The 16,117-nt window shown below is 43.6% G+C and overlaps 1 protein-coding gene across 1 annotated transcript in view; it reads right to left on the bottom strand.

The window, feature by feature from the left end:
* Nucleotides 1-1,764, bottom strand: part of HTR3A (5-hydroxytryptamine receptor 3A) — a 20,297-nt gene extending 18,533 nt beyond the window's left edge. The window contains exon 1 of the mRNA XM_075329172.1: nucleotides 1,161-1,764. Coding sequence (XP_075185287.1) covers nucleotides 1,161-1,254 — 94 coding nt within the window. The 5' untranslated portion in view covers nucleotides 1,255-1,764. The remainder of the gene's footprint in view (nucleotides 1-1,160) is intronic.
* Nucleotides 1,765-16,117: the final 14,353 nt, after the last annotated feature.

The raw sequence follows: 16,117 nt of genomic DNA, 5'->3' as shown, positions 1-16,117 counted from the left end.
TTATCCATCCATCTATCTATTCATCCATCCATCCATCTATTCATCCATCCATCCATCCATCCATCCATCCATCTATTCATCCACCCATCCATCCATCCATCCATCCATCAATCCATCCATCCATCCATCTATTTATCCATCCATCTATCTATTCATCCATCCATCCATCCATCCATCCATTCATCCATCCAACCATCTATCCATCCATCTATTTATCCATCCATCCATCCATTCATCTATTTATCCATCCATCCATCCATCTATTTATCCATCCATCCATCCATCCATCCATCCATCTTTGTATTTCTTTACCCTTATCCTATGTAAGAAACAAAAAAGTAGAATGTTGAATATTGAAGTAGTAATGGACCATTTTGTACTGTGATCACAAAAAAATAAAAACGGAACGGAACTGAATTGGGCAAGATGCAAACTTATGAAAACAGAACAGCAAAAACCTCATGGAAAAACAGTAATAAATGAGCAAATTTGCAGACTTTTGCTATAAAGCATTGCCTGTGATGAATCAGCCTCCATGCACCACCATGATCTCTGCAATGAGAACCAGTTGTCAAAAAGTAGCAAACAGGAGAAGCCGACACATCAGGAAAGATATAGATATGTACTCACTCATGCTCTTCTCTGAATGTGTATATATAAACAGTATATATATATATATATATATATATCTATAAAATTATATATAAAAATAATAATATATATACATATATATATACTGTATACATAGAGATATGCACACTCACGCACACACTACTATATATATACAGCAAATATATGCATATATATATATATATATGGATAGATAGATGAATAGAAAGATAAGTATATATATATATATATTCAAATATATAAGAGTGCATATACATATATATATATATATATATATATATATATATAGATAGATAGATAGATAGATAAATAGATGAATAGATAGATAAGTATATATATATATAAATAATTAACTCTCGCCGTGACTCACAATGGTTCTCGTGGCACGGTGCCATCTATGGTCCTGCATTATCTCAAGAGTTAATATGATCCAAATTAAAGGAAAATAACTTGGTTGCTCCATCTTTATATCTGTCCTCGCCTGGTGGAGCCCATATATAATATATATTTACTGTATAATAATCACTCACCTGCGCTGAACATGAGGAGGGCAGGGACCAGCACACTGTGGCGGATCCAGCATCTTCTTGGCACCATGGTGTCCAATAGCTTCCGATATGACATGTGATGTAATTGGGCACCCGGAGATGTAGGGTGTGCGCCCTACTGAGCCGCTCTTGGAGGGCTGTATCTCACACTCCTTACTCCGTGGGCAGCGCTTCTTCTTCACCTTCTTCTCCTTCTTCTCTTTCTTCTCCTTCTTCTCCTTCTTCTCCTTCTTCTCCTTCTTCTCCTTCTGCTCCTTCTTCTCTTTCTTCTCCTTCTTGTCCTTCTCGCAGCTCTTGGCTTGGAAAGTTGGCGTTGGTTATCGCTCAAGTTGCCGTTGGATTGGCACTGCCCTTAGGCCCAATGGAGGCTGTTCTTTGATTTTTAACTCAGTGTTGTATCTTGTTTTGCTTTTTTTATCATTAATTTCTATTTTTTTCCCCTCTCGGCGTCAGACTCATCTGTTCTTTGCTGTAATAATCTTTCATCCATAAGAGCTCAGAATTGACCTAAATACCCGTTCTACCCCCCTAGACATTCCTCCGTCCGTCCATCCCTTCTGTCCTTTTTTTGCTCGCCGTTCAGTAAGTTTTCTGGATATGTTTTTCCTGCTGTCAGCATCTGGCAGCCTGTCACTCCTCGGAGTGATGTCACCCTGTAATCTAAGGAGTCAAGCTATACCCATTGCCCCCTGCTCCCTTGCCCATTAGTACTGTCATGTCCGCTCAATGCTAATCAGGCAGACGGATGGTTTTGCACAGAGCAATTAGTTACCTGAGATCCGATTAACCCTTCTTCGGCCATATATATCATGCAGAGATGCTCGTATGCCATTGCTTTGACCATCATCCTTGAAGTCATTGAGGCGGAGGTCAGAATTATGGATAGGGTTTCAGGATGTCGCATTTTATCCAGGAGGCTTATGAAGGATGCAGACCACAAGTCTGGGCTGCCGTTGACTTTACTGTGGCTGCCTTCCAATTACAATTTCTTATGGGCTGATTTTGAGGTGCGGTGAGTTTAATATCAGCATACGAGATTTTATTAACCCTGTATGATGACTGTCAGTAGGTGGCGCTAGACACTACTAGCATGCAGTATATGGAGAGGTAGTGAGACAGGCCGAGGTCATAAACCAGGAGGTCACGACAGTACACAGGGGTTCTGACAGAGATGAGATCAAGATACAAGCCGAAGGTCAGGGGTCCAGAAGAGTATGTGCCAAAATATAGGGAGCAGGCGGGGATTTGGTCAGGAGGAAGTCCGAGGTCAGAAGCCGGGAATTCACAACAGAAACAAGAGTGGACGGGTGTAGATGGGTAAACAACAGTCTGGAGTAGAGAGGCCAAAATCTGAAAACTCAGTACAACGGGAGCCAACAGCACAACTGTATTATGACTGGCGGCGTCCTGAGCTAACACGCTCCCTGACGAGGCAGATCAATCACCGGGAATGAGAAGGATCTGCGAGAGCACCTCCCAGGACCAGCGTGGAACCCAGTGCTGTGAAACAACCAGCAGAGCATTCATCCTGCAAAACGCTCTGCACAATAAGCAACATTTACCGGCTCTGCAGGAGAGCATAGCAGAACAATACAGAATGTTCGGCATATAGGAATCATGACACCTTGTACACCAATGGTATATATAAAGCGCGTCTGGCAAGGCATAGGTGCACCAAAGATCCATTCAGTGCACATGCCTCATACTTCTGGTTGGGCGCCAGTTTGAAGTGTATGAGCATCAATATGACTCCTGTACAACTGGATCTTGTGCTAGAGGAGGGGGTCACAGGCTCCTTGACCCACCACTCTCCTTATAGGTTCCGGGTTACTGTAGACTTACAGCCTATAAGACGCATCTTGATGCAGGTGACGCAGTAAGTTCACTGCATTGCACCAAATATGCCAACCTATTCTGTCTACAGCCAAAAAGAAGAGTGGTGGGCACACAGTTGGCATTTTTATTTTCCAAGGGGTGCGAATTGTGCATTATCACTGGGTTAAGGGGTTCAGTACTTGCTGTGTAATTAGCACTAGCAACCCACTGAGGTTTCCATCAGAGCATGGTATGGCAATGCAGGGCTGCTGGATGAAATGAACTAACACATAGTGACCAATATTGTGTACTCCAGTTTTTTGTCTTAAAGGGAACCTGTCATCAGAAATTTGGCTTTCAACCTAAATGTTTCCCCCTCTGCAGTTCGTGGGCTGCATTCTAGCAAGGTTTCTATACTTTTTGTGCCACCTTTTAAACCAAAATAAATACTTTATAAAGTTGTACCTTTTGGTATGAAAATCTTGTAAATTCTCCATGGGGCGGGCCGTCTGTCGTCCGTTGCTGTCCCTTACGCCGTCCCCCCACGCTCCAAATCATCCCTCAGGATGCCGCCCACTGCGCCCGAGGTCCCGTGTACGCCAGGACACCTGGTGACGTGGTCACAGGCACGAGAGTATGGGTGGCGCTGTGACTGCATCGCAAGTGCCCGCCAATACTCTCGTGGCCGCGCTCTCCCCTCTGTACGTCGTTCAGATCCTTTCCGCTCGTCCCATCTATTTCCTGCTGCAGGGTACGATGGGAAGGAGGTGACGTCTGGTCATTTGGCCGGCGCAGAACGCTGGAGGAAGAGGGGAAAGTGCGGTCACGAGATTATGGGCGGCACTTGCTGATGGCACTGCACCGCCCATAACCTTGTGCCTGCGCAAAACGTCACCAGCGGTCACACGTGCACGCAGTGCACAGTCCCGCTACAGTCGCACAGCGCATGCGCGGGACCTCGGGCGCCCAGGGGCGGAGTCCTGAGGTTTGAAATTCAGCGTTCAGGGGCGGCGTAAATCGGCAGGAGGACAGTAACGGTCACCAGAGAGCCCGCCCCCATGGATAGTTTACGAAATTTACATACGAAAAGGTACAACTTTATAAAGTGTTTATTTTGGTATAAAAGGGGGCACAAAAAGTACAGGAACCTGCTAGAATGCAGCCCAGGAGCTGCAGAGGGGGGAACTTTTGGGTTTATAGCTACATTTCTGATGACAGGTTCCCTTTAAAACAGTTTTGAAATGTTGCAACTTTTTGGGAAGGTTTTGAAGGCATTCTGGCCAAAGTGCGTGAAGCATGGGCTCAATGGGGCCAAATTTATCATAAATGAATCCACTTTGGGAACGTAACTTAAGCCAGAAATGTTACACTGATCACATCTGGCAAGGCGCACGGACGATGCAAGTACCTCTTAATGAATTTGGCACACCATACCCCACCACACACCTTCATTACGATTGTAGTGGAAGGCACCATTCTTAATAAGTTGACCCATTATAGCAAAAGATATGAACAGAATTGGAGCCGTTTATATTGTTAATTTGAAAACAAATATAAATGCAAAAAATCTGAAGCTTTGTAACTAAAGGCTGCTTTACACGCGTCGATTTCCCGTGCGATCGCACCCACCCCCCATCGTTTGTGCGGCACGAGCAATTTCTTGCCCGTGTCGCACAAAGTCGGTAACCCCCCGTCACATGTACTTACCGTCCGAACGACCTCGCTGTGGGCGGCGAACATCCTCATCCTGAAGGGGGAGGGACTTTGGCGTCACAGCGACATCACACAGCGGCCGGCCAATAGAAGCGGAGGGGCGGAGATGAGCGGGACGTAACATCCCGCCCACCTCCTTCCTTCTTCATTGCCGGCGGGACGCAGGTAAGCTGCAGTTCGTCGTTACCGGGGTGTCACACGGAGCGATGTGTGCTGTCTCGGGAACAATGAACAACCGGACGTTCGATTTTTTTGAAAATGAGCGACGTGTCAACGAGCAACGATAAGGTGAGTATTTTTGCTCGATCACAGTCGCTCGTAGCTGTAACACGCTACGATATGTCAAACGATGCCGGATGTGCGTCACTTACGACGTGACCCCGACGACATATCGTAAGATATATCGTAGCGTGTAACGTGCCCTTAATTCTGCTGGAAAGTTTCCTACTAGAGATGAGCAAATCTAAAAAGTAAAGTTCACTATTCACACCAAACAGAGATTTTACAAAAAAAAAAAAAACAGAGTTCGGATTTGGAACTGGGGTGCTTTACGCATGCAAACCACTCACATGAGCATCACTGTGCTCGGGTATGCTCGGTGCTCCGCCCAGTGCAGTGTTTGATCAGCTCCCACTGGGGGTAACAAGGTAACAAGACCGTGATCAGATGTAGTGTGCACCCCCAAATAAATGGAAAAACCCTGCCCTCCCGCCCAACTGCTTTCGGAAGTGATCTGTTTATGGCTGGCTGAATGTGGGTGAAGACCCAGACTTCCCAATTAGTGACTTCCAATGAGGTTCAGGTCAAGTCCCGGTCCAAAAACAAACTTTATCTAAAGCCCAACTGAACCCGCCAAACTGAATTTCAATGAGTCCACTCATCTCGAGTTCCTACCTTTGGGTTTACAGCTCCTATACAGATATATGAGTCTTAATGGTTACAGACTTCGAAGACTCTGTTTATAGTCTATGTACATGTAGAGGGTGTAACACTTTCCCACAACAAAATACACTGTTTTGTTTGTGGACTCGTGTGGTACCGTAATTTACTCTGGACCATGGTGGTCCCTTGTTTCATACAGACATGTTAGTCCACTCTCCCTTTATCTCCTCTTCTATAGCGCAGTATGAATGAAGTTCACATTTCATGACATGAAAGTACCAGAACTGGAAAAATGTACCCCCCCACACCCAAAAAAATGATATATATCTTCATTGAAGAAAAAGATGATGACTTCGATAACAATGATAGAACACGTTGCAGAAAAAAAGAAGAGTTCACCACTTACTGATGAAGTGACGTACGAAACGCGCGTTGGAGCGCTAGGCACGTAACAACACTGGCATATACAGGTATTGGCAGTCTTATTTTATGTAATTACATATTTTTTACAAAGATTGATAGTGCGACACTGGTCCAGTATGGTTATAATATAATATAATAATAATAATATAACAATGATAATAATAATATTTATTCACTTATATAGCGCTATTAATTCCAAAGCGCTTTACATACTGTACATTTTCAAGTTTGTCCCCATTGGGACTCACAATCTAAAGTCCCTTTCAGTATGTTTTTGGAGTTATTTTATGTATTTTGTGCCTTATCTGAATTGTACATCATTTAACCCTAAATTATATGTAAATTTAATTCATATATCAAATATGATTTTATATTAAATTAAAATAATATATTTAACCATCATATGAAATATATTTATACATTAGTATTTTATTGGTATTATTTTTAAAATTGCATTTGGCAGTACATAGTGATCTGATTAAATTTATAAATAATTTTTGGAAATTTTATTGTGGAATATTTATGAATTCAAATAGTATTTTAATCCTGCTGTATTGTATAGTGATTGAGATTATGCTCATTTGTACAACAATTTTTTAGGGTATATTTATTTATTTATTGCTACTTTTTGACCAGTTGTTCTGCATTTTTGCATAGGTGGACACTCTGTTGAGATTAATCAGTACATGATGATTAATTTAAATATGTGGTCTGTTAAATAATAAAAAAATGAAAAATTTTTGTTTATATCATGTTTAGTTGTGTTGTTTAATTCCTTTATTTTGAAGGCATTATTTTTTATTCTATAAAGAAAAAAAGAAGAGTTGTAAGCATTGTGCTTCATGGGCACCGGTTGAGTTGAAGAGTTGACATTTTTTAACAATAGCAGTGTGTTTTGGTAAAATAATGGCACTCTAGGTATTCAGGTGCACCTAATTAAGATCTTTAGGTGCTAGGATTTAACCTTAGCCTACTTGGCTTTCCTACAGTAAGGATATATTTAATAAAAAGGTGCCATATTATTAGAAATGATGGATCATTGCAGTTTTTTTAACAATAGCAGTGATTTTTGGTAAAATAATAGCACTCTAGGTATCCAGGTGAACCTCACAGCATGTAAATTAATGGCTGCAGTAACACTCTGCATGTGTTACAATAGCATGCTGTTATTGGATCACTTGGCAAGGTAGATTCTCTAAGCTGTAGGTCATGTTGGCCAGCACAGACAATAGACAATAAAGTAACAGAGTGTGTCTTGAAAAATGGTACATAAAACAACAACAACTAGAACAGCAGGGCATGTAGGACAGGACGTTGACAATCAGAGCAGGCAGCACAAGATAAAGCAGGGGCTGTTGTGAGGATACACATGGGAACCGTAGATGTACAGGAATCTGATGACTTCCAGCATGGATGTAGTTAATCACAGGATTACGGAGAAATATATGCATTCCAGCAGGGATGCATTTAAAATCAAGATAGTGGGTAACTAATTTGTGCTTGCCGAATAATAGACAAATAGACTATCTGTTAGCAAAACTTTCAAAGTTATGTTTTATAGCACCGATGTATACAAAGAGGAACTTGTAGCAAGGAAATGGTTAATCGCAGGATAGCAGTGAAGTATTGCCAACTGGTTTTTACTTGCAGAGATGAGGTTCACACATAAATAGCAGAAATATAACGACAAACTAGAAACTTGTTGTGAGGTGTTATTTTGATGGCAGTGCCTGAGATGTGAACAGAGCGGAGAAGAATTTTGGCAATCTGGGAATGTTATTAGCAGAGAAAGATGTAGACTACACCTGGGTAAGCTGAACTGAGCTTGTTAATAAATGCTGGGCGGTGAATGGAAATCAGAAGGAGCAGGAGCTTATTAGGCACCGGGCTTGAGCCAAATCAAAGAGGAAACATAGTTGCTGATAGCAATGCTATTATCTCAATAATCAGACAGCACATGGCTGCCTGAGTTGGCCCTAAAAGGCCTTGGGTGATGATGTCAGAGGGTTTTTCTGGGTGACCACAGTATCCCAAGGTGGACTAGCACAAAGTGAACCAGCAATAAAAGAAGGAGCAAGGCCCGGCACATGAGCCAAGACAGGTAACACATGCACAGTTTTGCAGATAACAGGATGAGTGCAGTCTTGCTATATAGAGTGGGGACTGCAAAATCAAGAGCCAAAAATGTATGATATGCAATTTCTGCAGTACTGTCAGGCTACTACCAGGGGGCGCAGGTACACAGGAGAGATGTGCAGCTTCTAGGTGTAATGCAATGTCTGCCCATTAGATGTCACCGGTAGCTAGACGGGGAGGTAACAAAACGGTCGAGCATGCTGAGAGTCAGAGCCAGGAGGTAACGTCAGTGCAAAGGGGAAAGAGGAGCTGAAGTCATGTGGAAGGGTGGCTTTACACGCTACGATATCGGTCCCAATATCGCTAGCATGAGACCCGCCCCCATCGTGTGTGCGAGAGGGGCATATCGCTGCCCGTCGCGCACAAAATCGCGCACCCCCGTCGCATATACTTACCTGCCCTGCGATGATGCTGTGACCGGCGTACCGCCTCCTTTCTAAGGGGGCAGTCCGTTCGGTGTCACAGCGACTTCACTAAGCGGCCGCCCAATGAAAGCGGAGGGGCGGAGATGAGCGGCCGTAACATCCCGCCCACCTGCTTCCTTCCGCAGTGTGGCTGGCGGCAGGTAAGGAGATGTTCCTCGTTCCTGCGGCGTCACACATAGCGATGTGTGCTGCCGCAGGGACGAGGAACAGCTTCACCCCAGCGACAGCAGCGATAATTGGGAGTGGACCCCCATGTCAACGAGGAGCGATTTTGGACGTTTTTGCAACAAAATCGCTCCTAGGAGTCATACGCAACGATATCGCTACAGCGGCCGGATGTGCGTCACAAGATCAGTGACCCCAACGAGATCGCTGTACCGAAATCGTAGCGTGTAAAGCCCGCTGAAGCCTAAGGTTGGTAGAAGGGAGGTAATGTCAGGAACAGGTGGGGACCAGAACTGTAGACAGAGAGCAAGCCGGGGTCAGAAGCCAAAAGGTAACGTCAGTACAGAGAGGGGAAGCGGGACTAAGGGAAGATGACAAGAGGAGGGTCAGGGAGTCAGGGAGCACAGACAGAATGGACAGGGCAGTGGACAGGGAAGAGGAGTCAGGGAAGTGGGACGAGGATCAGAACAAACTCACATGAAACAGAAGCGCACATTGCTGAGCAGGAACAATCACTCTGGGAGAAACTGCCCAAAGATAAGGGAAAGCGATTACCGGAACAAGGCACAGAACAAGCCCCGCCTGCCGGCAAGGACCTGGAGGATACAAGCAACAGCACAATAGACAAAACTCAATGGCTCTGCAGAAAGCAGAGCCAAAGGTGAATCATGACAGTAACAATGAGAAGTCATCATGACGGTCAGGGCTGGATGAAGACAAATAGGAAATTGAACAGCTCCAAGCAGAGAAGATAGTGAGCAAACTATAGTGTGAAAATCTGATCCCAAAAGATCTTTTAGTACTTTGGAAAGTCAGTCACACCTTTGTAGAATCCATTGTGAATATCAATTCGATTAGTGATGGTCATCTTTCTAGTGTGTGTCCTTTCAGACCTTTATTGTGATTTTACACCCTGCTTATACTAAGGTAACAACAGCTCTGGCATTGAATAACTCATTTTATTATCCAGACTCAATAAGAAACAAACAGTTCAGTTCAGTAAGCCAGTCTCTATCCCCGGCTCACTTTAGGACTCAATCTAATTATACTACAATTACCTCTGCTAAGAGTGCTGACACCAGAGCTACAGATAAAGGGCCGAGACACGCGACGGCCGGGCGATCGAATCAATTGACGTCTCTTTCTCCATTGGAACAGTGTTATGTTTGCATCTCTTCTATTTTACCGCTATGTTATAATATATAATGTGTACATTCACTCTTTATACACACATGGGCCGTGCAAAAAACAGATTCAAATAATAAAACTATTATATTCATTAATTATTATTATTATTATTATTATTATTATTATTATTATTATTATTATTATTATTATTATTATTATTATATTATATTGCTGCAAATTTGTTTTGCAAGGAAGAACAGAAAAATTGGGTCAAATTTAAAACAGTAAAATGCACCAAAAAAATGAAGGAAATTGAACTAAAATTATTAAAACCTAGAACTAGTAATAAAATGTATCAAATTTAGAAGAATGCACCAATTATTAGTGCAAAATACATATATAGAGCCATGATATGTAAGGAAAAGTGCGGAACATTTCTGCTGAATTCTGCTGAATTTATAGTTAATTGTGCAATATTTTGAAAAAGTTGACCATTTTTCACAATTTAGTCGCCACATGATGCCAGCTTTGCAAATCACATACTTGCAGTCAGGTGATGTGCTTTGAATACAGTGGAATCCTGACAGTGAGAGCATTGCACATTGTCATGATTTGGTAGATTGCAGAAATACGCATAGAGCCTAGAAAAGGAAACTGTGACACCGCCGTAACCATCAAAACCATTTGTACACAACCACCTAATCCCATAGATTTGTATCTTTCTTCACCTTCTTGGCACCGCACAATCCAATATTTCTTAATTTCTAGCCCAATATTTTAACTATGTCTTCAATAGTTAACAGTAGGGTTAGGGCTATAATTATCAATAGTTTCAGGTAAAAAATTAGCATGACGTTTGATTTAACAAAAGGGTAATGCTTAGCAGTTGGGTTATGGTTGGGTTAGGGTTAGAATTACCATTAGTGTCAGGGTTCCGTTTAGCAGTAGGGTTAGAAGTAGGTTAGGGCTTCCCTAAGGATGCATATGTTTAGTCTTTCCATAACGTTTGTTGTTTGGATGAAGGGTACATTTTACATTTCTGTGATTTTTTTGGAGGGAGCATTGGAGTTACATTTTGCAAAAGTGTTTGTGTCACGCTCCCGGTCTGACCGTGCCGCCCACCACCCGTGGTTCCCAGCTCCCCACCGAGCCCGCTCTCCTGCTACCTCGTTCATACCTTTTTCCTGTCGGCTCCTGCCTCTCCTCCTGTGGTCTCGGCTCTGACTTCCGGGTTGCGGCCCTCACACATGCACACTAGGGGCCGCGCGCGTGCACTCACCTAGACTTAAAGGGCCAGCACAGCTGTCCGGAATATCACTAATAAGCAACCTAGGGTATTTAAGACTTGCTACTCCCCATGGCCAGTGCTTGCTCAACGTGTCTCTGTAGCTTGTCTCTTGTACTAGTTGTTCAGGTGCCTCTATGCTTGTGCTTGGTGTAACGCTGTCTCTGCTTGCAGATCCTGAGTACCATTCTGAGCACACACTGCAGCAGTCTCCGGTTCTGGACTTCAGCCTGATCCCATTAACCTGCAGCAGTCTCCGCCTCCGGACCTCAGCCTGATCCCGTTAACCTGCAGCAGTCTCCGTCTCCGGACCTCAGCCTGATCCCATTAACCTTCACCAGTCTCCGTCTCCAGACCTCAGCCTGATCCCGTTAACCTGCAGCAGTCTCCGTCTCCGGACCTCAGCCTGATCCCATTAACCTGCTCCTGTCTCAGTCTCCGGACCTCAGCCTGATCCCGTTAACCTGCTCCAGTCTCCGGTTCTGGACTTCAGCCTGATCCCGTTAACCTGCTCCAGTCTCCGGTTCTGGACTTCAGCCTGATCCCATTAACCTGCACCAGTCTCCGTCTCCAGACCTCAGCCTGATCCCGTTAACCTGCAGCAGTCTCCGTCTCCGGACCTCAGCCTGATCCCATTAACCTGCTCCTGTCTCCGTCTCCGGACCTCAGCCTGATCCCGTTAACCTGCTCCAGTCTCCGGTTCTGGACTTCAGCCTGATCCCGTTAACCTGCAGCAGTCTCCGTCTCCGGACCTCAGCCTGATCCCATTAACCTGCTCCAGTCTCCGTCTCCGGACCTCAGCCTGATCCTGTTAACCTGCACCAGCTTCCGCCTCCAGACCTCAGCCTAATCCTTGTGACCTGCACCAGTCTCAGTTCTGGACTTCTGCCTGATCCCGTTAACCTGTACCTGGTCCAGATCGGCTCCTGCATCCAGTGACTCTTGCTGATCCCGGCTTCCGTGCATCTAGGCCCTCTGCGGTTATGCCCGACAGTCCCTGTATAGGGGTTCGCTCTAGGCGGCGGCGCAATGGAGTCCGGTGCATGGTCCAGTGGGTCCACTCCCAGGACTATCCTAACAGTTTGGCTACGTATTAGGGTTTGCGTTTACAAATGGCTTATGATTGTCATCTTGTTTCATGTTTCTATTTGAGGTGTCCATATCCTTTAAGAGATTTCATACTTTTTCGACGTCGCTGCAGTCTCATGGCGTCATCTTGTGCCTGTAACTCCTGATTGGCTGGAAATCACAAGTGCTCAATGTAACTCTATGAGAGCCAGAACGAGGCTCTCATAGACTTGTATTGAGTTGTGACCTCCAGGGCACTCTATGAAACACTGGAGCTGCCGACAGGTCGTAAATCAAAGGGAGAAAAAGATGAAGACGGCAGCAGGTGAGTATAAGACAGGGGGGAGGGGACTTACATATAAAGCACCACTCCTGTGGGGAAATAGAAGAAAAAAGTGGTGCTCTGAGGACAACAATGAGCAGACTATAGACTGAATTTTTGATACTTTTTATCTTTTGCCGCATGTGTGACTGATAAATTATTCTGGAAGACTCCTCAGCTCTTCGGAACTTTAGAACAAGGTTTGTGCCGCAGAATTCTTATTATTAAATATAATTTTAGTAGTTCCAAATCTTGTAAATAACCCCATGGACACCGCGGGCGATAGATCCTCTTGTTATCTGACTACTGCATCCGTGTTTTACTGTTTCGGTCTCTTGTCACCGTCATCTCCATCTTCGATAAGAACTGAAACCCGGGATCTTAAACACCCAGAGATTATTAAAATAGATTTTCTCTTGTTTGTGTCTAGTGCATAATGAACCTGAGCTAAAGTATCACATTCTTCCAGAATTCAATTGTCATAATGAGATTTCGTTCCAGTACTGTAACGGGCGCATCTATAATTGGGTTTCTGGGAAGAAGGTTCTATGAACAAATGTTATAATCCGGATAATAAAGCAATAAAGGGGACGTCAGACACTGCATGATCAATACCATTAATATGGAAATACAACTATGAGGCTTAATTAAACAGAAGACAAAAAGCAACTAGAGATGAGTAATTAATCAACCACTAGATGGCACCACCGCAATAAAATATGTACCATAATGTCAACCACTAGATGGCACCACCACCATAAAAAATATACCAAGATGTCAACCGCTTGATGGCAAAACCACAATAAAAAATGTACCAGGATGTCAACCCCTAGATGGCACCACCGCAAAAAAAAAAAAAAATGCACCTGGATGTCAACCGCAATAAAAAATGTTACCAGGATGTCAACCACTAGATGGCACCACCGGAATAAAAATGTACCAGGATGTCAACCACTAGATGGCACCACCGGAATAAAAATGTACCAGGATATCAACCACTAGATGGCATCACCGCAAAAAAAAATGTACCAGGATGTCAACCGCAATAAAAAATGTTACCAGGATGTCAACCCCTAGATGGCACCACCGCAAAAAAAAAAAAAAATGCACCTGGATGTCAACCGCAATAAAAAATGTTACCAGGATGTCAACCACTAGATGGCACCACTGCAATAAAAAAAATGTACCAGGCTGTCAACCACTAGATGGCACCACCGGAATAAAAATGTACCAGGATGTCAACCACTAGATGGCATCACCGGAATAAAAATGTACCAGGATATCAACCACTAGATGGCATCACCGCAAAAAAAAATGTACCAGGATGTCGACCACTAGATGGTGCCAACGCAATAAAAAATGTACCAGGATGTCAACCACTAGATGGCACCACTGCAATAAAAAAAATGTACCAGGATGTCAACCGCAATAAAAAATGTTACCAGGATGTCAACCCCTAGATGGCACCACCGCAAAAAAAAAAAAAAATGCACCTGGATGTCAACCGCAATAAAAAATGTTACCAGGATGTCAACCACTAGATGGCACCACTGCAATAAAAAAAATGTACCAGGCTGTCAACCACTAGATGGCACCACCGGAATAAAAATGTACCAGGATGTCAACCACTAGATGGCATCACCGGAATAAAAATGTACCAGGATATCAACCACTAGATGGCATCACCGCAAAAAAAAATGTACCAGGATGTCGACCACTAGATGGTGCCAACGCAATAAAAAATGTACCAGGATGTCAACCACTAGATGGCACCACTGCAATAAAAAAAATGTACCAGGATGTCAACCGCAATAAAAAATGTTACCAGGATGTCAACCCCTAGATGGCACCACCGCAAAAAAAAAAAAAAATGCACCTGGATGTCAACCGCAATAAAAAATGTTACCAGGATGTCAACCACTAGATGGCACCACTGCAATAAAAAAAATGTACCAGGCTGTCAACCACTAGATGGCACCACCGGAATAAAAATGTACCAGGATGTCAACCACTAGATGGCACCACCGGAATAAAAATGTACCAGGATATCAACCACTAGATGGCATCACCGCAAAAAAAAATGTACCAGGATGTCGACCACTAGATGGTGCCAACGCAATAAAAAATGTACCAGGATGTCAACCACTAGATGGCACCACTGCAATAAAAAAAATGTACCAGGATGTCAACCACTAGATGGCACCACCGGAATAAAAATGTACCGGGATGTCAACCACTAGATGGCACCACCGGAATAAAAATGTACCAGGATATCAACCACTAGATGGCATCACCGCAAAAAAAAATGTACCAGGATGTCGACCACTAGATGGTGCCAACGCAATAAAAAATGTACCAGGATGTGAACCGCTAGATGGCACCACCATTATAAAAATATACCAAGATGTCAACCACTAGATGGCACCACTACAAAAAAAAAATGTACCTGCATGTCAACCGCAATATAAAATGTACCAAGATGTCAACCACTAGATGGCGCCCCCATAATTAAAAATGCACTAGGATGTCAACCACTAGATGGCACCAATGTACCAGGATGTCAACCGCCTAATGGTGCCAACGCAATAAAAAAATGTACCAGGATGTCAACCACTAGATGGCACCACTGCATGAAAAAAATGTACTAGGATCTCAACCACTAGATGGCACCACCACAATAAAAAAAATACCAGGATGTCAACCACTAGATGGCACCACTGCAATAAAAATGTACCAGGATGTCAACCGCAATAAAAAATGTACCAGGATGTCAACCACTAGATGGTGCCACAGCAATAAAATATGTACCAGGATGTCAACGACAAGATAGATGGCACCACCGCAATAAAAAATGTACCCGGATGTCAACGACTAGATGGCACCACCGCAATATAAAATGCACCAGGATGTCAACCACTAGATGGCACCACTGCAATAAAAAAAATGTACCAGGATCTCAACGACTAGATGGTGTCAATGTACCAGGATATCAACCACTAAATGGCGCCACTGCAATAAAAAATTCATCAGGATGTCAACCACTAGATGGTGCCAATGTACCAGGATGTCAACCACTAGATGGCGCCTATATACCAGAATGTCAACCACTAGATGGCACCATGGCGATACAAAAAAATGCCCCAGGATGTGAACCACTAGATGACACTACCACAATAAAAAAAAGTACCAGGATGTCAACCACTAGATGACACTACTGCAATAAAAAATGTACCAGGGTGTCAACCACTAGATGGCGCCATTGCACTAAACAATATACAGGATATCAAGCACTAGATGGTACCATGGCAATAAAAAAAATTACAGGATGTCAACCACTAGGTGGTACTGGTTTTCTGTTGAAGATGAAATTGTGGCATTACCTGTCAAAGTTTTGGCATATCAATCAATTCCTTCATGTTAGAAAAATTGCTGAAAGGTTGTGCAGGATAGTCTGGATGGTGGATAAGCCGCTCTAATCAAGTTCCAAATAAATTCAAGCCGTCCTGCAGGATCAGGGGGCATCAGTGTCAGTGCAAACTCTCCGACCACATCTGAATGAAATGAAATGCTATGGAGG

Source organism: Anomaloglossus baeobatrachus, chromosome 11 (genome assembly GCF_048569485.1).
Source record: "Anomaloglossus baeobatrachus isolate aAnoBae1 chromosome 11, aAnoBae1.hap1, whole genome shotgun sequence".
Taxonomy (NCBI): Eukaryota; Metazoa; Chordata; class Amphibia; order Anura; family Aromobatidae; genus Anomaloglossus; species Anomaloglossus baeobatrachus.
This window is presented reverse-complemented; position numbering and strand designations above follow the sequence as displayed.